Genomic DNA, 23,987 nt, shown 5'->3' on the forward strand with positions numbered 1-23,987 from the left:
GCCATTCATTACATACTAGCTACTTACTCCTGATCGGTACTAGTTTTACAATCAATGTGTTTATTACATTCTCAGTCCTCTCTCTGAAACTCTTCCTTTGTTTTATCCATGGTACCCAGTCATCTGCCTTCTACTTCACACCAAACATTTTCTTTCTCAACTTAAAGATTTCCAAGTGATTTTCAGGGTAAGCAATACTAAGGAGAAAAAAAATTAAAAAAAAAAAAAAAACTTGCTGAAATAATACAAGGACAGCCTGGAAGCAGACTAGAATTCAAGGGGGAAAAACCCACATAAAAATCTTTTATAAATAAATTATTTTCTTAGTGCTTACATATTATGCAAGCATAACTAGTGGAAAGCTAGCTGTTCTTAAAGAAGCAGAAAAATGTAGTAATGCCAGTACTCCTTCCTCCTTCAGCATGAGAGGCAAAAGAAAGTTAAGTGAATAAGTGATCCATATTCCCTGGCTGTACAAAGCGAGTGTGATTCCTGCACTTACTGAGGATTCCCAGGTTCAGGATACGTTGATGAGACAACTGAATTGTTTGGATTGTGTGATTTTTAGGAAGTAATCTGTCTCCATCAGAGACTCTTAAATAGCACGTGTAGAGAAAGCATTCATTTCAACCACAGGAAAAGTACAGAGACACTTCGGAGTGCAGACTAGAAGAGACTACATGAAAAAGGCCATTTTGCATAAATTCATCCATCTCACTGCATAATCCCATACATCCAATACAAGAAACACGAACTAATTATTTAACATTTGCATACAGATTACATATTTTGGGGGTTTGTGGCATGTTTCCCTGTGTGATCCTGAGCCAGTTTCTGAACCTCTCTAAATCCGTGCTTCCTTGTTTGCAAAGCAGATTAATATTAGTTATGCGGGATGGGGTGAGGCTTAATTAACTCAAGGTTGTAAAGGGCTTTCTGATCTTCAGATACTATGTAGAAGGCGGAGTAGAAAAATCCATTTAGGAAGCAAAGAAGTATGTAAGCCCATGTTCACACAACAAACCTTCGGTGTGTCAAATTCATACAGAAAATTTGTACTAACATTTCTTTGCAGTAGCAGCAAAAATTACATTAGAAGAAAATATAAAATATGTGTATCAAAAATAACGAATTCACTTACTTCTTCCTAATTTCTAGGTCTGAAACTGGAACACATCTCAGGCCAGCTCCCAATACCATGAGGGATGATGTTAGTAACACAGTTACCCTCAGACCTAAGATAAAAAAACAACAGTTATTTTACAAGTCAAGTCAGCAACATTGAAAAAAAATATATTGCCTAAACATATATATTTACATGCAGTCTCACAAAAGTAATGCATATCCCTTTCAAATCATAAACACTTTGGTGCTGATATGAATTACAGATATGGTATGAAATCCTGTGTTATTTTCTATACTTACACTCCAGAATTACAAAAGCTTACTCTTGGCATACTGTTGCATAGGACTGTACCCAAAATCTTACAGACATTCTTGGAAGTGAAAAGTGGTAATAAAAGTATCATCAAAATGTACAATATTCCCTTTAGAATTGGAAGTACCAGGGAATATGCTCCAGTGTGTTATTTGAAATCTAGGTAGAGCCAAAGAAAAATCTGGACTTGTACATTCTTTTCCAACCACTTCATAAGCACAGACACAGCACTGTTATTGCTTTCTTTCCTAACGCAGACATGTGTTTCAGCCTGACGAAATAACCATTTATTCAGGGCGAAAAAAGTGCCTCTATTTTTTTGCAGTCCTTGCAATTAGGACAGGTTTTTGCTGCGCTCAGCTCAAATTGTCAGAGGTTGTAAATATAGTACATTAGAAGAAAGCTACAATTGATTCCTTGAATATGTTTTTTCCTCATACTGTGATTCTCAACAGAGAAGCACTTAGGTTACAAACAACTTTATCTTAGTGCTACAATTCCTTTTGCCAGCAGTTTACTTGCTGCTGCTAAGGTGTTTCCATCAGCAGTGAAGAGAAAGAGAACAATGACAGCTGAGGGGCTTAACCTCCAGGATCTTGCAAAATCATAAATATGACCAATTAAAAACTGCTGACACAGTCTGTATCTGTGAAGTTGTAAAACTTGAAACAATTTCACAGCAGCAAACAGAAAATAAAGGGCTTCAGTGTTCTTAGCAGAACAGAATAAAAACAATTAAATGATGACAAGCACGCAGTATCTCGAACATTTAGGTGAAACTATTAACTACCCAAAACACAGGTGGAAAAAACCCAAGTCCCTATGATAACTCATCTAACTGACGATTCTGATTCTTTCTAAAACTGCCAATTTTCAGAGGAATGCTCCCTCTATGTTAATGACTCCTGTAATCAGTACAATTCAAGCAGTAGTCACATTAAATATTTTATCTCCATGTGAATTTTACTGGGGTTTTAGAACATGTATTTTACTAAAATGTAATTTGAGAGGACAAGACACCACTTTGCTCTTCTTGTAACAGCTCTTAGTGAACCTCACTCCCAGGTATGCAACTCCTTGGTTTGTGCAGTGTCCAGCACAAAGACAGCTCCTCCCTCAATCAATCTAGCCCAAGACAACCCAAACAAAAATAAGTTAACTATAGGTTTTCTGAAATGGAAGCAGGACTTCCTTTGGTTGGTATGGCTCAGTCATTAACAAAAGGAATGCCACCTGCAGTCATGCGACTCCAAAGGACACCTCACATCCCTGATGCCCTAGAGAAGTATCATCAGACGAGAATATTTGTTTCCTTGAAGGATTTCCAACACCTGCCCAGACTTACTTGCCTGACTCTGTGCTCAACCAGCACATGTTGCTGTTAAACTGGTTTTTCAAGTGTGCATGTTCAGAGAGCCCTAACTAAATGCCGGAATAATATGGCTGTTCAAAATCCTGTTGTTCTTCATGTTTGCTGGGCCACCGCATGAGCCTTCGTGCCTTGCTTAACCTCATATTACCATACTGCATATGTTATGGGGGTAATTATTTGTATCAGGATTGCAGATGTGATGCTTTTGCCTTTTCTCCTGGGAAATGAATTTCTGTTAGCATTGCTTTCGTGCATAATGAGAACTTGTACGCAACGAGAATTAGAATTTTATTGACAGAAAAATCAAAACACAAGCCTTTTAACCAAAAAATCTGAAGTTTTCCATTTGGAAGTGCTGCTGCAATGTTTCAGGAAAGCTCTAGTAACGTACATACCTTCTTATTTTCCATGTAAACCAGGCTCTTTCTGAATTATGTTTCACAAAACACGGACATTCTGCTTTTCAATAGACACAAGGACACAGACAGCCTGGAAGGCCCTGCTCATGGGGTGCCACAGGAGGCACAGGCCAAATGCAAGCCCAGGTCACAGCAGTAAATAACTATTATACAGAAATCTATGTTTAAATCACTACAGGACACATGAGGAGTGTTTCCAAATAAGAAACTTCTATTTGATTTTTAATTAAAAAAAAAAATAAAAATCCCCAAACCAAAAAAACCCCAAACCAAGAAAAAGTTTTAATTTAAGTCTGCAGAAAAGTTTATTAAGAAAAACATCACGCAATTTGGTGAAAACTGAATTAGATGCTGAAGTATTCCCCCAGCCCTAAATTTAGGCTTATCTTTAATGTCAACCTGCATGTTGGGTAATTTTAAAATAAAATTATCAGTTAAAGGCTCATAATCATGTATGTTTGATCTCTCCAAACATTGTTTGAACTCCTCATCTTGAATACTATAGACTGTAATATACTATTTTTAAATGTATGGATCACACAGATTCTGTGGCCTTTTTTTTTTTTTTTTTCCCCACCTTAACATGTAAACACACCTCTAAAAATTCCTTTGGCTAAAGCTGCATGTTGAAAATAATGACGACAAATTGAACAAGTAAATGTCAGACAAGCTGTATATTAGACGTTTTCTTTGCTAATTACAAAAAGTGTTTCTACCCTCTAAGCACCTTCCCCTTTTATTTTGCTTTACATTTTAACACTCTGAATCCATTTTCCTTTTCATCTTTGTTAGAAATTGGTCTTTAATAGTATTTTTCTAATTATTTCATTGATTTTGCTTTGAACCTTGCAGTGGCCCTTAATCTGAATTGGACATCTTGTATTACTCTAAAAGGTACACCCCAGAGTGTTTCAGATACCAGCATCCATCATGGGGACAATAAAACAAAGTAACCAACCAAGCCTCAAAAAAAAAGCCCATGAACCCTGCAAGAAATTACTTCTCTATTTCAAAAGATCTAAGTAATTCACATAACCAAGATTTTGAGTAGATGTAATTAACTTCATTAATTTTATCCTGTAAATGTAAGTGCTAAATGGGGGGTGGGCTACCGCTTCTTAAAATCCATCATCCAATTTCCATCTATCAGAGGTTTCTGACACATGGCTAGAAAGGGAACAAAATCCTTTAAAAGGATTTTCTGCCAATGGATGAAGTTTTTTGTTCTTTGAAGCCCCTCCTGTTAGCTGCTCATCCCCACCATGTTCTTGCAGGTTTCTGGGCCCCACAGGTGGCACTGACTGTTGAGCAAAGTGTGGCCACGTTCAGAATGGCCAAATGGCATTGACAGCAACAGAAAAGTTTGAGCTAGCAGCAGAAATTGAGTCAGTAATAAAAAGACGTATTAATTATCATTTAGGAGTGAAACAGTTGATATTGTTCAACTACTGTTCAACCCTCCTGCAGCTATTATCACAGTCTGCTTTACAACTTCGGCAGCCCATGATGCATTTACTGTTTTTTTTTTTTTTTAAACAATTACTCCAAACTCCTGCCACTATCAGAGATTTAACATAAACTCTCAACCCACAATGCTCTTAACTCTCCTGCAAAACACATACTCTTAATCCTGTGAAGACCATGTTGTACTGGTAAGCCTTAATCATTACCTGTGCTGGCAGGATACACTGACCAGATCTGGCCCCAGGACACTTTTAGCTGGCCCACTAGCTTCCTTTCCTCTCTGCTGGAAGAGCAGATGCTTCAGCAACACACACAGTGTGATGAACCCAGGGCCCTCCACCACAGAAAACAAGCAAAACCCAGGCACGCTTTAACGTGGTCTCACACAGGAGTGGGCAGCAGCGGCTGCCGGTGGCACCCAGCTGCTCTCCAGTCCCCTCAGTGCAACATCAAGCGATAGCACCTAATACATGGGTGTTACATCCCCCACAACTCTTCCAGCATGCCTTACTTTCAAGGCTCTTTTTAAAGCACATGAAGAGAAAAATATTTCCGCCTGACACTGCATTACTGGCTTGTAACCCAGTGATTTATTATGCCCAGTTTAATGAGAAATAAAAGATGTTGTACACCTACAACCAACTCCTCATTCCAACTATTTATACATGATCAGTTTGTCATTTGAAAGAGAACATGCTTAACAACTTTTTAATGCTTTTGTAATCTTTTGAGAAGTATGATTATTCCTTCTCTTACCTGTCAGTCACCCATTACAATAAAACAACATAAAACATGTGACTGACAAGACTGTAAAAACCAAATCCTTACTCACATAAAACACACACTCAAGTCAAAAATGTCCTCACGTCAGGACGTGGAAGTCTTTACTTCTGTTGCTAGTAGCAGCGAACACCCTGTGCACCCCCCTGGCTGAAGCAAGCGTATGGCGGGTCCCCAGCTACTGCTACATCCCCGAGGGGAGCAACACGCTTCTAGTTCAGAGCATCACACAAGTGGCAGATACTGTCTGAGTTTAGGTTTCCCCACCCTCCTAATGAAGCATCCATCTTAGGGGGAAATTCCAGTTGGATGTGCAGAACAGACACTTTTCACCTTTCTAAGTTTAATGGAAGTTTGGCCAGAGGGAAGGCTGCCGGATTCAGCCCTCCGCCTAGCCTGGCAGCAGTGGGTTTCCCTCGTACAGCTCACACACCCCGCTCTCAGATGCATTAACATTTGAAGGGTTTCCTTCCTTCAGCTGCAGATACTAAAATCAGTCCTCACAAATACAGAATACAACAAGGCTCTAATTAGAAACGAGTGACATCAGTTTGCTGCACATTTTCACAGTTTTTAAAGACCAGGCTGGAAGCAAGAATGGTCCCTTCTGACACTAAACTGAGAGCATTTGCTTAATTACTCTACTATTATTTTGACTAAACCATATCTAGCTACAAAAAATAAAATCCTGTCTCGATGCATACACACCAGGAAATGAAAAACTCCCCAATTTCAACAGCTGTTCCAACAATTCACTGTTAAATTGTGCTTTTCCTTCCAATTTAAAGCAAATTCAGTTTTCAAACAAATTCTTGCTTTGCCTTTCTTGACAAAACAAAGCACAGGCTCTTGCATTTTTCCTGCTATGAAATTAACCTACAAAAAAGAACCTTTACCTTTGGTTTCAGTAAGCAAAGCACTGAGCTCCAAGTCTTTCACAATTTTTCTTTGATCCTGGAATTGTTTCTGTGTCTTGTCTAAATATCCTCCTTACTGTTTAAGCAGACTTTTAAAAATGGATTTCATTGCTGAATATGAATTCTCCATTTCATAGGATTGGTCTGTTTCTCTTCGTCCTTAATGCATGCTTTTACATTTAACCATAATAAAACAAAAGCTTGATAAAAAAGCTCACTTTCTCAGGGAATCCTGAAAGCTCTGCACAGAACTTCCTCCATCACTACCTACTGCTCCAGAAATTATAATAGTTGCGCCATTTACTTTCATGAGTTATCTCTGTCACGATCAAAATACAAAAAAAAAATTGCTATCTTTCTACTAAACACAGTGAGTAAAACTTCCACTGTGCCTGAACTTTGCCAAATTGACTACTGTCAGTAAGAAGGGCATGCTTTCAGAAGAAGCATCAAACAATACAGTTCTCAAAAGAGAAGAACCTTTTCACTGATGTAAAAAGACTTCATAGCCAAGACGTGGTCCAAATCTTTCTGCTAGCACATGGAACAAACTTGAAAACTCAGTATAACAGGCCTGCCTCGGATTCCACAAAAGCACTTGATTGCAGAGGAGCATAAATTGTGTTTGGAAAGTCAGTGGAAAATAAATATATTCTCAAGAATAGCACCAACTATACTCAGAAGCAAGAAAAACTGGGAACCAAATACAAAGAGTGCATGCAAGAGAGAAAAACCACCCGGTTATATGAAGCTAATCAAAAATGACTCCTAGTTTGATGGCCAAGGTATCATGGGGTGCTATTAATCACAACCTGGATCTCCATTTCTCTCTGGTTACATGATGCTGATGCTTCTCTTATTGACCCATCTTTTGTAAGCTGCGTTTTTAAAACAAACTGAAGCCAATTGTTTCCATCTGTTCCCCTGTGTCTATGTGGCACTGCCAAAATAGCATCCAAATTTCAACTGGAAAGGTTTAGGACTTAAGTATTTCTTTACTGATTGAAAATGAAACAAACTCAATTTAAACATTCTGCAAGACAGGTGACAGCATCCTTCTAGTACCAAATAGTAAGAAACAAGCTCTCCCATATAGAACCTGTCTGAAAAAAATTAAACCCAGAGCTACATTTCAACCCCCCATCTTGTCTAGGATACAAAAAGCAGATCTTTTCCTGTACAAATTCCACAACACAGCCTTCCCTTTCAGTGGAGGACTGCATGGAAAAGGGCAGATTCCACTAGACACTGTGCTCCAATTTTTGTCTGACATAAATAGTAGGCAGACTAAGATCCCCAGACAAAATATGTACTAGAAACCTCTTGAAATGTAGATGTAGGAGGTAATGATCTTCAGAGGGGCCCTTTCTCTTTATAATATGTTACAGCTGTTGTAACAGAATCTGTCAGCACTAGTTGCCCAATTAATACACAGGGTATCAGGAGGAGTTTGAAATTTCTTATAACTTATTTGCAAAATTTACATTCAAAAAAACCAACTCTGTATGTACAAACACAGCAAATTCAAGTAAAATAGTTCCTGTGGTTTGATATAGACTTTTTAACAAGGGTCAGAAATTCAGAAGAGCCAATATCCCAGAAGCATCATCAACAGCAATGTGGGAGAATCCCCACAGGGAAGTCCCTGCCAAATCAGGAAGAAGGATTGGTGCCAGGGACCAGATCTGACCCAAAGATAAAGTTATTTCTGCTTCTAGTACTTCTTGGACAGAGACAGCAAGGCTGCATGCAAAACTGAAAATATGAAGGCCAACACATGTCCCCGCCTTTTTTCACTTTAACTCTAGATTAAAAACATGCATTCTCTGCATCAACATCATCACATCAGTCCCTGTAAGACGAGCATCACTCCTGAATTTTGAGGTTAGACAAGAATCTTGTAAAAAAATCCCAATATAACTAAGAGACTCAAAGCACAAAATTTAGCCAGCCAAGTGTTTCAGAGAGAAGACTCTCATCATGAGGGAAATGACTGAACACGTGTAATAACTAAAACAGATACAAAAACTTCTAGGACATAACTGTGAGAAGCAAAGCTAAATATAATGCAATTGAGAATTATTACAACAATTACACAACCCCTCCACAATTCCTGAGCTGTTGCATCTTTCTCTCTGTGCATCCTGATTGTAAGGATACCAAGACACTTAAGGATTCACACTCTTAACTGCACCACTCATTTCTGGTTTGTATTGTAAATACTCTTCTTGTCTTACAGTATTTTTCTTCTCCTCCCCTCCAATCATGAAAGCATTTTCAAATCCTTATTTTTCTATTTACTCTAGACATAAGAATTTGACTGCATCTGTTAGAAGGAGTAACAAGCTATAACAATCATGTCAAAGAGACTACAGGATGCTTTTGTCTCATTGGCATCAATGTGGCCAAGCCAATGCGATCATTGGACCCATCCTGTTTTAACATTATCCCAGCACATTAAGCAAGCACATAATCAATCTCTAAAAGGATGTCAAGAAAAGTATAGCTTAATTCTCCAGCTCTCTACTCCTCTATGCTTAGTTGTAACAAACTTAATGACTCAAGTTCTGCTATGGTGTCTTACAGAGTTAATCTGAGCTTTTGGATATATGAAAAGGTAGTTCACAAGTATTGAAGTTTTCTTCCATATGTCAGCTAAGGATTTTGAAGCATCTTAACAGTTTAACATCAACAATGGAAAAACAAATGGCAAAAGATGCAGATTAAAAATCTGCATTGCAAGTTTCTACAAGTGTTGTAAATTCTATTTATCAGTTCAGAGACTGACATTTTGCCTGAACAGATAAACAAAGTGCTGAGTTGAATGGTATTTGCCTGGAGATCAAAATGCTGATTTTAGAATCAGTTTTAGACTCTTTACTAAAATATCTCCTGTTCCTTTAATACCATGTTTCTTGGCTTCAAAGGAGACCAATTATTTTAGCTGTTCATTGATATTATACATTTTATTGTAGAGAGCATCCATTTTATTTGCAACTAATCCAAGTGCAATGAACCTCTCTCAATGCTTGCAGAGCACCTCAGAGAAGAGAACGCTGGCCTGGGGCAGCAGAACCTGCATCTCTTGATGTGCCTTATGAAACTGGTGAGGCTACTTCTGCTTCACTTTTTTTTCTCCCTCCTTTGGCTTGTTTATTCAGGCTATAAACACATGGAAAGAGAAGCCAGTCTCACCATCCGTATTAGAAAGGCTAGTAAATCAGGTCTTCATTTGGGGGCAGTGCAGTTGGGATACAACTAAAAAAAAAAAAAAAAAGAGCTATTTGAGTGCTTACTAAATCTGTGTAATTAATACACAAACACTTGCAAGAGTTGTTCTTTCTTTCTTCGCCTGAGCTACCTGCTTTCTATTCTCAACTCCAGCATTTACTGAAACACGAAGATTTGGGTGAATCATTTAATCCATCTTTGCCATTTGATGAACTGATGAACTACGAAACAAAGACATGCGTGTGCGTACACGAGTGCTAGTGTATACAGAGAGAGAGAGATGCAGAGCAACTGACAAAAATAGTTAATAATGCAGTCAGGGACTAAACCTCTTCATTAATTTTGAAGCTGAATTATGGATGCTCATTATCAAGTCTAGAGAAAGTACAAGACAACAAGCCTTCGCTTGAGCTCTCGCTGTTGTATTCCTGGACAAACGCCGACAACCCAAGCCCTTTCAGCACCAAACAAGGGGAGGGAAGCTTTTTCTTTTCTCTTCCCACTCATTTCAAGGACTCCTGATTGCACAGCAGGCTTAATTACTGCACAACTAACTACAGATCCTTACCTGTGGCAACAGATAGGAAAAACAACCTCTCTTGTACACATCTATCAAGGAAGATGCTCTGTCACTATCTTAGCCATACTTGCCCACACCACCCAGTGGTGCATGAAATTCTTCATTTTAAGAAATACAGAGGCATTTTGCTTTGCCACAGCAGAGTATCAAGAAGCAATTATGCAGCAAGGATTGGCAGCTATGCTAAAATACTGCCTAGTGCATGTGCTTAGAAGGACACTAAGTGCAGTTTATTCTTTTTACTATCCCTGCTGCAAACTGGGGAAGAAAAGAGCTGAAAGAACCCATTGACATCATATCCATGTGGGTCTTGTGACTCGTAGGCAAGGTCACTGGAGTGACCTTTCAATTTTCTTGTGTGTCAACAGTTTCAATGTTACTTTAACATTAAATTGCATCAGGGACTATTTAGGGAACATAGTTCATGCTAGAACACCCTTTGCAGCAATGTAATGGGTCCTAAACCCATTACATTTTTTAACGCTCCTGATCAATTCTTTAGGTTCCCATGATTAATTAAAAATATAACAACTCTACCTTTCTCAAGTATTCAAAAGGGATAGCACTCAAAAATAACCAAATAAACTGATATGAGTTTCTAAATGCAGTTGTGCTTAATGTCCTGTATTCCAGAAAAGCAACAGCCAAAAAGTAGACCTCTCACTTTTAAAACACATTTAAAACACACTGCCTCAGGCCAAGTCATACAGATCTCCAGCTTTAAAAAGAGGAAAACTCTAAAAATCCTCTCCACTACAAATCTGTATGAGAAAGCTTAATTTGTAGCTTTTGAGGAAGTTGGAGCATTGATCACAAGCTTCTGCAGCACAATTATAGTTACAGCATGGTTACAGAGTCACAATGGCACATGCATATGAGAAGCATTAAAAACCAAAATTATGGGAGGAAGTGATGGAATAGCTCTGAATGTCAACTGTGAGAGAAGGGCAGAGCAAGCCACAATTTCCCTTGCTCCAGGTTTAGAACTAAAAATATTCTTAAAGAAACTTGTACCAGTGAGGTCTTTGGTCTGCTCAGTTTAGACTATATCCGGTTGCCACTTGGAGAATTCAAACAACATTCTCCAAGAAAATTTGCAAAATATTCTAACAGAGAATAACCAAAACATCATGTTTCTTAAATTTACTTCTGCTAATCTCAGCACTAACCTTGGTTTTGGGGGTTTAGGTGTTTTTAAACAAATATTTTATGTAAACGAAGTATTTTTGTTTGGCAATGTCAGACTATACAACACAACAGGGAACATTATTTCAGGACCTGTGCTATATACTATCTACTTCTTCAGCTTCGAAAAGGCAAGCAAATACCCCTGTTCTACGTGGCTCCCTTCCTGCAAGCAAGGCATTTCTTACCAGAAAAAAAAAAATAGGTAGAAATTGGCAATGCAGAAAATATCTGAACTTCATTAACAAGTAATGAACCTCATTTTTGCATTCACTTCAGACTTGTTTTTCACTCCTAAAACATAACATGCAACTAACTCCTAAAAACAACACCAGCCAAAAATAATGAATAAAATTTGTTTTGTTTATGTAATGATAATGCTGCTACTGGAATTTAGAAATCAGTAAAGCTGGGTCAGTTCAACATTACCAAATGAAAACAGTTTTCTTTGTTCATATTTAGTTTATTCTGATAGGAAAAATAAAAATATCATATTAATTCTTTAAAGGTAACAGACTCAGTCTTCTTTAAAGGAAGCAGATTCAGCTTTCGCAGGCCAAAACCTCATCTACTCTTCTTTCATTTCAACAGAATTTTAAACTAATAGCCAGGAATTATAAATAGAGTAGAAATACACAGCTAGCAAAATGAATGCAATACAACCTTCCTAAGTACTATACTACTTCCATAATAAAAATCTACAAGAAAATCCAAAGGACTTTGATAACAGTGGATTTACTGATGTCATTTATGTTACAGAAGTTAGCACCAGCTACCTTTATGCAGCACGGTTGCCACACTATTAAAAACTTCTAGAAGAAAAGAGATTGGCAAAATGTAAATGCTTTTAAAATGCATTAAGGCAGTTGACAACATAATAGTATTTTAGCATTTTCTGTCCTGTTCCACAAGGCTTTCCAGAAGGGGAGAGACACCAGCCAGAGAGGCCACATCCCCAGCATCCCACTTGTGCCTCCATCACAAGGGCAGACATCCATCACCACCAAACCCACACAAGAGGAGCAGCCACCCTCCTCCGCGTCAGCAGAGCCTGGGGAGCCCCACAGGGAGCAGGCAACCGTGGCTGGGGGCACCTCGGGAAAGGGGATGGTGAAGGAAGGGCCAATACACCCTCTGGCCAACAAGAGGCACTGCCAGGTGGAGTTCAGAGGTTGGATTGTGCAGAGCAAAAGACTGGGACCTTGCTGGAGATCAGACTAGGCAAAAAGGCCAATTGTACTCAGAGAGACTTCCCAGGTTCCTGGTTTTAAATGCGCTCCTCAAGCCAGTTCACAGAAGCTGTGCTTGCTGATCTTTGGCTAGGGTGCCTGCTGTGCAGGCAGCCCAGGAGGGGTACAGGAACCCACCACCCCATCATTTGGTGCTGGCTACCTAAGTCACATTTACTACCGTCTCTTGCTCGCTCGGCATCCTTTTCCCTGTGCCTCTTACTCATCTCGTTCCTCCACTTTTCCCATCCCCACCACTCCCTGCCCTCCAGCACCAGATCCTGTTTCTGCATCTTCACCTACCACCTTGTCCCATACTCTGCCCTTCTCTCTATCTCTTCCCACCTATCCAAGGGCTTTTCTCGCATTTGCTCTCACTCCTTTGAGCCTGGAGCTTCTTGCATCCAACCTCTTCTACTCCTCAACAAGAGGGAGAAGTAGAGGACAGAGGGAAAGGGGAGGACAAGAAGGGCATGCCACAACAGCAAGGAGTCACACAGCTACAGAGAGTCTCAGGAGACTGAGAAGTGGAAGTAGTCAGATTAGGAAGAACGTGTGTCAAGAGAAGGTTATGAGGGGTAGTAAAAAATATGTGAGCATACAACAGGGAGATACCAACGCATAGCTGCCCTGGTATCACGCTCTCTGTAGTTAACTTCAAAAGCTACTGTTGACAAAATACCTTCGTAACTGGAGTTATGTCCTGACCCAGTTCTAGGATGTGTAAGTGCTTTAACTCTGCTTGTGTTAACAGCTGCATAATGAAAGTAAGGGATCGTATTTATACACTGATAAATGATTTCCATATTCATGTTTGTCAACATCAAGGCACAGCAAGTTACATACCCCACATTCACTGTTCTCAGTGCACCAAAGGCTCCATTAAGGTTATCCTCAGATAACATGACTGTTACTATTCTCACATGAGCTATGCAAACACATTAGGATTTTATTTTCCATCATGAAAAAGTTATTTTAAATCCAGCATGCAGTTTCCTGATATTCTTCAGTATGTGGTGTTTCAAGCAGCTGTCCTAGCACCACTGCCACAGCTGTAAAGAAGCGTGCAAAGAGCGCAGTGAGCATGGCAGTTGTGTGAAGGGCAGCAGTACAAAGAGAAATGTCTGTGGAAACATGGTATAGAGACAGGAGGTGATACCATCTAACAGAAGGAGCGAGCTCCAGAAGAAGACATCTGTCTACAGCCATGATTGATGCTTTCAACTCAACGTGGCCCATCAGGAGGTATGGGAAGTACTGCTAACAATCAAGCTAGTATTGCTATTATGAATCATAGTGGCATCAAGTTAATACAACTCATCAGATCCTAATTAAACCACTCTATGTTGCTAATCACTCTTGTGTATCTCAAGTGGTCTTCTGCAGCATGCCTGACTCCAGTGAGGGTGGGGCCAATCAATTCTCTAATGAGTCCTCACTTCTACAAGCACTTGCTCAAGTGCTCTGTGGACTTTCACACAGCCACAGTATAGAAAAATTAAGCAACAAAAGCTAAGTTTGATACAGTCCTCCTTTTTCTTTTCTTCTGATGGTATAGTGGAAAAGTATAGCTACACAAACACACACCAGCAACTTATCAAAGTAAGTTTTGTAAAATCAAGTTGATCAAATATCTGCTCTAGTGGGATTTACTTATATTCAGCTCTCTAATTGCTTCTTTCATCTTTCCACATGAAAAACAACACTTCACCTCATTTCTTCCAAGATTTGTTGGCTTAGGAAAATTAATCCCTTTCACAGAATCTGATAGGTGTGGATTAGTATCACTTATGAGACAATGAAATATGCATCGTTCATAGCATGCAGCAGGATATGAGAGAAGAAACTGGAGTAAACCAGGTATTTTCCTTCAAACTTCTGCATTTGGTGGAAGTGCATCAGTCACTTGTCTTTTCACCAAATACATACAGCTTTCACTTCATATGAGTCAAGGCATTTTTTTTCCACCACCACCCCCCTTTTGTTTTTTAAAGTGAAGCAGTAAGTTCGCATTTAGCTTTCATTAAATCCAAGAGAGCCTTCTGCTGCTCTTGTTGGAGTTAACAAGACCTTTGCCATTAACGTAAATGCTACTGAGTAGAAACAGTTGTTTATGATAAGACTGCCCTCTGTAATACCAGTACATATCAGCCGAGCACCACAAACATCACACTTCTCCTTTCTCACTGGCTCCTTGCCATTCTACCCACGTTTCCACACCTCTAAGTTTTCCCATGGGCATTTCTTTCCTGTAGGCTGTACTAACCTACCAAAACCATAATGTCTGTATAAACTTTTTGCGTTGCTGAAGTGTGTAAGTCCTTTAGCTTGATCTCACCAAATTATATTAAAGTCTTACAGCCTTATGCTGAGTCTTATCCTAGGCATCTTTAGCTGGGGCTCACGCTTGAACTTTACCCATGAATTATCAAATTGGTCATTCTGAAATACTGGCCACATATCCTGCAGTCATGCATCTGAGGTAAGAAAAGTCTATTTCTGAGATCATGACAAAAAGCAGCTGAAAATGTGTTGCTTCACCACAAGGTGAAAACTCCCAGACTTTAAAGGTTCATGATTCACCTGGTTTTGTCTTTTTTCTGTTAATCAAAACCCCATGTGTTTATGATTGCATGGGACACAACAGAACTATGAATATTTCCATTAAAAACTCTGCATGTTCTTGTGAGTGTCACCATGGAAAGTACTTCACTCTATCCATCTATACCAACATGATACCTATCAGCAACTAGACCTGCTGCATTTTTTCTAAGATATTAGTAACATGCTCTGATTTATATTTACTACCATGTTGTCTGAGAGCCTGAATGACAGACAAGGACCCTGAGATGCCAAGTGCAATGGAAACACTTAAGAGAAAGAAAGTCTTCCCCATATGTTGGCTTCACTTGATCATTCATGTTTCCACTGACTTCTGGAACAACCACCTGCTTCCTCTCTTTGCTCTCTGTACCCACCTTCACATCTCTCAAGACAAAACCAAAAACATTTCACAAACACTTCCTAGATGAAAATCTAGTGTGAGAACAAGTTCACTTGAAGTCTTCTCCCTTCTGACCCAGCGACCCTAAATGTGGGTCAGAGGAGTCCAAAAGTGCCCTTAAACTAAAATCTGTGTTTCCATGTATGCAGCACAAAGTGAAAATCTGGGAACTTCAAACATGAAAGCTGCTGTGCAGAATTCTCTTTATCCATTGCATGTAGTTTATTTTGTACAGAGAATAGTAATTAAGACATTTTTATATTAGTAAGGCCTGATTTAGTACTCATACTTAATATTCATGACTATTTTGTCAGACTATATTAAAGGATTTAACCTCAAAATTCCCAGGTGTAAGAGATAAGAACTATCAAATGTCTCAGAGAAAGAAACAGAAGCGTGATTTATGAGACAGCAATGAAATCAAGAGTTTGATATTCAGGAAAGGAAAAACTATTCATACAAGTAAAAACATTTATGGTTTCAAGAGATAAGCCAATCTCCATTAAAAACCAAAATCTGATTATTGAAGTCTTCTCTCTATTTCATAATTTAATCACTAGGATAACAATGCTATGTAAATTTAATTTCAGCAAAATAAAGTTACTAAGAATGTCTATGCAACTCATGTAAGCATATATCATTTTATAAAAAGGACCAAGAAATAGATCACATTTCACTTTTACAAGTAATATGTCACATTTCTTCAAACTCGGTATAAAACTGTGTTCACTGTATTTCAAAAATTAATGAAAAATATCACTGTTCTATTCAATTTGTTTAATGTAAATTATCATAAAGTATTTCATTCTTTATTGCCTCTTCTTGCTTATATGGGAACAAAATGAAGACTGACATTATATATTGCTTTCTAGGTCTCACTTAGCAATGTTATGAACTTAACTAATAAAAAACCCCAGTGAACCAGATCCATAGAACTATGTAAGCTTTCTATTTCCAGTTAGATATATAAACATCCTAACAGTTCTGTATGCTTATATTTACAGTTCCCAGGAAATGAAACACTCAAAGCACAAAACATCCATAAACACTCAAGCATCATGTGACAAATTGTAGCTAATTTTAATCATGTAAACAACAAGGGTCCCTCCAACAGCACACTGAAGTCATTTCTCATTTAATTTCAGTCTTAGTGAATTTCTAAAGGTAATTATCATTTAAACAAGGATTCTAATCCTATTGCTAAAGAAAATGCACCAGATCAGACACATGTAGCTCCACAGCTACACTCCATTTTTAACCTTGCTTCACTAAGAAGCCAACCAAGACAACACCTGTAATGCTATGTACAGAAAAGTGTTCAAAGCCACTTCAAAATGGCACATACTCAAAAATGACACAGGCAAACATAATTCCTAGGTTTCAAGATGCACCCATCCCAGAACAGGAATAGGAAACGTCATGGATACCACTGCTGTCCCTATTGCAGCACCCAGCCAAGAAGCATGGAAAGCTTCCCCAGGCTCCTGAGGAAGAGCACGCTGGCAGAATTCTCCATTCAACCAGGGAAAACTGGGAGCCAGGAACAGAACATGCCTCACTCCCCAGAATTTCCAGATGTGAAACGTAAGCCTTGCTAAGTGTCTGAAAATGAATGTATTTTTAAGAATGACAAGAGCTCAACAAAAACTATAAACTAGCTTTCAATTTACACACCCTACAGAAACACCAGATAAATCCAGGCTTCTCCAATGCCTCAAAGACCCTTTAAAATACAGTGGTAACACACTTAAAAAAAATTTCAACTCCTTCTGAGCCTGTTCAGACCTTCAAGTAAGATTCTTTTTCAATTACAGCCTTGTGAAGACCATCACTACACTCCTGATGAAAATCCACCCTGTTTCATAAAAACCAGGAAATCCCCATAGATCCACAGGAACATGAGCTTAAGCCAAGCAAGACTGTCATGCTGCTTCTGACACCAACATCCATTCTGGGTCATCAGTCCTTGGGGGATGCATACAGTTGCCTGCAGTATCTGCTGCAAAAATTCCCCAGGGAGCCAAAAGTGACACCATCTACACATTTTTCACAGCCCATGTATTCCTCCCATTCTCCAACTGCATTGCCTGTATCAACTGCAAACAGGCCTCCACAAAATATCCAAGAGACACATTTGGCAGGCCAGGAGAGAAAAGGTCACAAAAGCCAAGAAACCCTTTGAGGTTAGAAAACAAACAAACAAACAAAATCACAATTTCTTCATCCTAGATCCCTTTTATACAGAACTGAAGAACAGATCATTTGGACCTTATTTAGCGTACCTCTTACTAAAATAAACACTGCTGTCTCCTCTTCACAGAAGACCCCACATTTCTCTGAGAAGCTGTGATGGAACTGAATCATGCAGCCCAAGAAATGTTTCTTCCAAATAGGATTATTAACATACCTATTGCTGATTATCTTCTAATTAGTTAAAAGGTTAAGAAAAGTTACCAGACCCTTACAAGCAGTACTGAAATAAGGAACATGCACAAAAATAACAACAGCAGAAGTTTGGTATGGAAACAGATTTATGTTTCAAACTATATGCTATAATAAACAACTAAAACCCACAAAGACAAGTACTTTTGGAGTTCATCTGAAGCATCATAACAAAAAAATCAGACTTCACTGACAGCAGGCAGCTACTTATCAATATCAGTTAGATATACCTCTGACTGTGAAATAGAGGACTATCTAACAGCAGAATCTCCTCTCAAATTCTGACATGCGTCATCTATAGTGTCATACTTCTGATACATGCCAGGTTTTACATGTTGACACTTCACAAATACATTTTCTTCCTGACAGTTCCTTTACTAGCTAACTCCAATGACAGATGATTGAAGCCAGAGAGTAAATGGTGTCGTTTATTTTTGGTACAGAGAGTAAATTTGGTGTAACAACAAGCATTTGTACCCCTAAGCAAGTGAAATACTGCCCTTTCAAGGCCAGACACACCAACTTTACAGCTTCAAAGCAGCAGAATCACGCTCCTCCCGGAACACGCGTACTCCGAAGAGCAGATACCTCCCTGCAATGTGCTCCAGTGGAAACGTGCCCCACAGGAAAGCTGGGCAGCAGTAGCTCTCCTCTTCGCTCCATGAGAAACCAAGGACTCCGCTGTCACTTCCAAAGTGAACATCATCCCATTCTCTGTGGGAATCATCCAGACTCAAAAAACAGCATGAAATATAACAGGGCCCCCACAAAATCTGCTGCTGAGCAAAGAAGATGCCCCAAAGCCCTTATGTACCCCGTACGCAAAAAAGCCAATGAGTTGAGATGCTCTATTTAGGCTATCAACTGAAATTCTCTCAGCAAGGCAAGCAACAAAGCAAGAGGAAAGGGGTAGTTCATATTGATATCTCCTGTGACATGGAAATTTAAAAAAACACCCAAGCAATCAGCTAAGGTAATGAGGAAAGCACTTCTATATATATTCTCATTAAAACAAGCTACATGTGAAACCAAGAAATCCAGCAACTACATAACTAATCACATTCAAGAAACAACAAAACACTTATGTTTCTTCTCCCCTAAGTTACTTCAAAACTATTCCAGTATTTTTTTTTGCATTGCTTAAAATCAACTTTGTAGAAAATGAATAAAAATACAGACACTCAGTTCTACAAACGCAGGTTCAAGTTTAGCTTTATTTCCTTCATACCATGAGCAGAGTTATTGTCTTCACTGTACAAAACAAAAAAACGTACTTTAATTTTAAGATAATTAACAACACTATTATACAGCAGTCTAGACAGACATCAACTTAAGCCTAAATTGCTTGAGAGGAGACTGGCTGTACAGCCACCATGGACTCATTTGGAGAACGTATTTTCAGCCCAATGGGTTTTATTCCCCCAACACCTCTTCAGTTTTAGGAAAAGCAATTCCAATTTCGAGACACAGGCCTTCTCAGACACAACTTTCCTCCCTGCCTGCTTTCACTTTCCCGCCCCTCCCTCCCCACAAATGAGCTATTAATTCCTAAATAAATGGAATGAGTAGCACTTAACATCGGGAGCCACAAGAGTATGTAGGCTCCTATCTCCTGTTCAGAGGCCTGTTTAAACAGGAGTTGAAAGACTAAATGCTTCTGTGGATTTAGGCCCAAAAGCTCATATCCGCAAACAGAGGTACTTGACCTCGCCAGAGCAGTCCCTGGGGTGACCACTGATGAACTGCACAGGCCCTGAAGTTCTCCAGAGACAAACACCATTCTCAGTAGCGTGCTGCCGAGACGCAATGGTTTGAAAACAAATTAGGAAACTCTCCCTCGTGCTCATCTTCTGAAATCCTGAAAGTGCAACTTCTGGTTTATGTTCTCTACCCTTGCATCTCCCTAGCACAACTAAAAGCGAACTACCAACTTCATGTCCAGTTTGCTTTTAAAAATGAAGCATTTCTTTCAAGATGCAGTGGCCACCCTGACCACTGACGTTACGTGATCCAACCATCAACAAAGGTGTTTGTTTCACAGCTGAGTGCCAGAGAATGCGACCATCTCCGGGTCACATACCCACATGGCCATGCCAAACGAGCCCATCTCCTTCAGACCCACACCTCAGCCATGATGCCGTAATTCCTCTTAGCTTTAGGAACAGCTTGCGTACCTTCCTTGTGAATGGCTTTTGATGTGTCTTTGTTTGAGCAGTGTACTGAAAATAAGTATTACTCATGCCCTCTTAAGGCCGAGGTCACTAGCCCCGAGGGCAACGGGTGTCCCTGGGCTGGCGGCGCCCCCTCCCCCGGCCTCAGGACCACCGCGGGTCTCGGCCGCGGCACCCGGCCTGGCCCGGGAGAAGCCGCAGGAGCGGGGCGGGGAGTCCCGACCCCCCGGCCCCGCCGCCCCCGGCCCCGCTCACCCTTCTTGTCCATGAGCCACATGAAGAAGAAGCAGGGCGCGAAGCCGATGGGCCCCCAGAAGACGAGCAGGGCGATGTCCCAGCCGCTGAAGCCGAAGGCCAGGCGGGCCGAGTTCTGGATGGGGCCCCAGCTGTTCCACACCAGGCCCTGCGCGAAGCCCAGCAGCGAGAAGAGCAGCAGCACCAGCCACCGCCGCCCGTAGACGCGGCCCGCCAACGGCGTCAGCCCCGGCACCGGCACCGCCGCCGGCACCGCCGGGCCCCCCGCCGGCCCCCGCGGCTGCGGCCGCCGCCGTTGCTGCTGCGGTGGCGGCGGCGGCGGCAAGAGGGGCTGCCGCTCCTCCGCGCTGCTCCAGCCTAAGCCCATCTGCGGGGGCGCTGACGGGGACCCGCCGGGGAGGAGGGGACGGGGCCCGGGGAAGGGACACCCACACTTCAGTCCCCGAGCGCGGCGGCGCTGCCCCGGCCCGGCACAGCCGCATGCGCGGTCGGGGAGGGCCGGCGGCCGCCTCCTTCCTCCGCCGGCGAGGGGAGGAGGGAAGCGGCGCCGGGGAGGAGAGCCGGGCCCGCCGCCTGCGGGGAGGGCCCCGGGCCGGCGGAGAGCCGCAGCCCCGCGGCCTGGGGGGGCGGGGGAGCCCCGGGGACCCCCAGGCCGTCACACCGCGGGGAGAGATAACTCGGGTTCCGGGGCAGCCAGGGACCCGCTCCGGGGCGGGGCGGGGGGTGTCAAGGGCCGCTCGGGTGTCGCCGCAGGGGCCGGGGAGCCCCTGTCTCGGGGCGGCCGTCAGCCCCGGCCGTCACGCCGCCACCGCGGCTCCGCCCCGCGCAGCGGGCCGGGCGGTGCCGAGCGCAGCCCGCCGGAGCCGCCCCGCAGGGAGAGCCGCAGGAGCATGGCCGGGGCGGAGAGCCGCCGTCCTTCCGCGCCGGGTAGGTGCCCCTCGCCGCTCCGCGCCCGCTCAGCCGCGGAGGGCGCCGACCCGACCCGGGCGCCCCGCGCTGCGGCCTAGCGCGGCCCGGCCCCGGCCTGTCTGCAGGCCGCGGGGGGGCTCCAGGCCTCAGCAGGTCCTCCGAAACGGCCCTGGCGGCCCTGGGCCCGGCGCCGCCGCCGTCGCGGAGGTCAGAGCTCGGTTGGCCCCACAGCGGTGTGGGTACCTCCACGCAGGGAAACGCGGCAGCAGAGCCGCTCTGGGGTGTCTCTCCTTTCTAAGGGACAAGTAAATCGCCTCGTGTTCAGGTGGATACAGATCAGCCACGGTCCGAATTTGGGGGCAAAAATAGTAGAATTCAGTTACAGCCTGCACCGAAGTCCATTTAAAAATTATTCGCGTGAACATACCATCATGTGGGCTACACTAAGCTCATTAGAAACTATCATCATTTAAATAGTTGAAGTGTATATTCATTCCATTAGGTTGTGTGAGTATTTAGCTGTATATCTACCATCTGCACTTGTCATAAAATTAATGGCTCGTATGCTGCACAGTGCTTCATCTTCCCTGAAAAAATTAGGTATTTCAGTTTGGCTTGCTTAGGCATTCTGTCACAAAGTCTGGAAGTTGGCTTGATTAATGCCAGTGTACGTAATTGGAGAGAGCTGAACAGCGGGACCACGCGGGCTGGTTTTAAATCCAGTGTTAACGTCATAACTGGGGATGTGCTGGGCAGCGCGTAACTGAATTTCACACATGGTGCCTGTCCCACGGTTTTGCAGCCAAAACTGCACACTCCCAGGAGATTCTTCCCAAAACATATGGACGTTGAATTTTGTTTAGCCCACACAGCTCTGCTAGACTGAGGTTCAAATTAGAAGTTGCGCTGAAGGTGCAAAAAGGACATTTATACCAACTGAAATCAGCAAAACTATGATTAAAAAGAAGATGAGACTTGGTCTAGAAAAGTTCAGGAAATTCCCCAGGAAAATTAAAATTCATGCACAATTAAATAACAAGGGGACATACGGATAGTAACAAAATTTGAGCTTGCTGTGTACAACTTCAGTGACAAAAATACAGTAAAAATATTGGATGAGATTCAGATTTGGTTCAGACGGATGCATATTCCAATAGTGCTTTGGGGCTCCAAGTAGATTAATTCCCTGTTTTACTAGGTCTTCTTCATACATTACCAGCTCAGCATAGTTTAGCCTGTGCCAAAATGTTCCTTCAATTTTAAATGGCTCTGTTACTATTATAATTTAATTGATTTGGTGGCATCATGCCAAAGACAAAGTGCTGTCATTTGCAGAAATAAACAAAATGAAAAAATACTTCTCTCTTTGAACATTTTTCAATTAACTGTAGTAGTTGTGGGAGTTTCTTGGTTGTTCTAGTGGCAGGAAACCCATCTAGAAATAAGGCAAGTGGGGCTTTGCAGTGTCCTTTAACTGTAAAACTTGCCTCTTGCCTCTTACTGCATAGTAAAATGAAAACTTGAATATGAGTAGGATAACTTTGGTAACTTAATCCCATTTCATGATGGGTTTAAAGATATTTTGGCTCTTGCATGTGTCAGCAAGAGTTCCTGAGGAACTGCGACTGAAAAAAGGAGCTGTCAAAATAGGCTCAGAAAATCTAGGTGTATTTACTGTTGACTTAATAATGATTTAAATAATTTATTTTAATTGCTTGATTTGAAATCGCTCCATCTTTTCATAGCTTCACAACCCATATGCGCATCTTTCAGTCATAGTCTGACCTTTTCTATTCCAGCTATTTAATTAACACAGTGTAATATTCTGTGTGAATTATTCTTGTTTGCAGGATATGGTACCATTTAAATTTGTTAATGTAAAGGAGCAGTGCATTGTTGATAAACTGTTGGAAACCAAATTAGCTTTATCTTGCAGCTAGCTGATTGCATTATTTCACTCATGGGTATAATACTTCTCTAAATATGCTAATTTCACTCTTTTCTCTGTGTGGTGACATTTTTACTGTTCTCATTACTGACATTTGTAATATTTGGGGTGGGGAAATCTTTTCTTGCTTTAACCTCATTATAATGTAGCTAAAGAGATTTGAATATTATCAGATGAAGTGCACATATATTCAGGCAAGTGGAAAGGTTATTTTGTCTCCTGGCCCAGAAGTTTCATGCCTATAGCAGGACTTGCATGGACTTAATGGCGCCTAGATCCAAAATTGTGGTACAGAAACCCATCCGCTTACTAATTGCCCAGCCACAGTAGCGTACCCATTGGTTAGGTGCCTCCATTTCAAACCTAAAAATCTCTCAAGGTGGTTGCATCTCTGTATTCATTCCTATCTCTCCGTGTCCAGCCTAAAACCTTCTGGAATGCATCTTAGGAGGAGTTGGTGGCCTGGAGCTCTGATAGACTAGTGGTGACAGATAAAAATTACATGTCTGAAGCTGTTATTGCTGCCAAAAGCTCATCCCATCCCCGAGGCAGGCCTGGCCGATCCGCTTATGAGTTGGTGCCTAGACTGTGCTGATTTAAGCCTGGCCTATTAAGATAAACTGAAGGATTTGACAGGTTTGTT

General features: G+C 41.5%; 3 protein-coding genes across 4 annotated transcripts in view; 1 reads left to right on the forward strand and 2 right to left on the reverse strand.

Moving 5' to 3' along the window:
• Positions 1 to 20,858, reverse strand: part of SLC49A4 (solute carrier family 49 member 4) — a 66,101-nt gene extending 45,243 nt beyond the window's left edge. The window contains exons 1-2 of the mRNA XM_074911527.1: positions 20,488 to 20,858; positions 1,142 to 1,235 (exon numbers count right to left, since the gene is read on the reverse strand). Of these exons, the coding sequence (XP_074767628.1) occupies positions 1,142 to 1,235; positions 20,488 to 20,854 (461 nt within the window). The 5' untranslated portion in view covers positions 20,855 to 20,858. The remainder of the gene's footprint in view (positions 1 to 1,141; positions 1,236 to 20,487) is intronic.
• Positions 1,182 to 23,987, reverse strand: part of SLC15A2 (solute carrier family 15 member 2) — a 136,629-nt gene continuing 113,823 nt past the window's right edge. The window contains exon 22 of the mRNA XM_074911526.1: positions 1,182 to 1,235. The gene's annotated coding sequence lies outside the window, so the exon portion shown is untranslated. The remainder of the gene's footprint in view (positions 1,236 to 23,987) is intronic.
• Positions 20,961 to 23,987, forward strand: part of HSPBAP1 (HSPB1 associated protein 1) — a 38,523-nt gene continuing 35,496 nt past the window's right edge. For both annotated transcript variants that reach the window (XM_074911530.1, XM_074911529.1), the window contains exon 1: positions 20,961 to 21,414. Coding sequence is in view for 1 of the 2 variants with exons in the window: in XM_074911529.1 (XP_074767630.1) it covers positions 21,378 to 21,414 (37 nt within the window). In the remaining variant the exon portion in view is untranslated. The remainder of the gene's footprint in view (positions 21,415 to 23,987) is intronic.

The sequence above is a fragment of the Athene noctua genome, chromosome 7 (genome assembly GCF_965140245.1).
Source record: "Athene noctua chromosome 7, bAthNoc1.hap1.1, whole genome shotgun sequence".
NCBI lineage: Eukaryota > Metazoa > Chordata > Aves > Strigiformes > Strigidae > Athene > Athene noctua.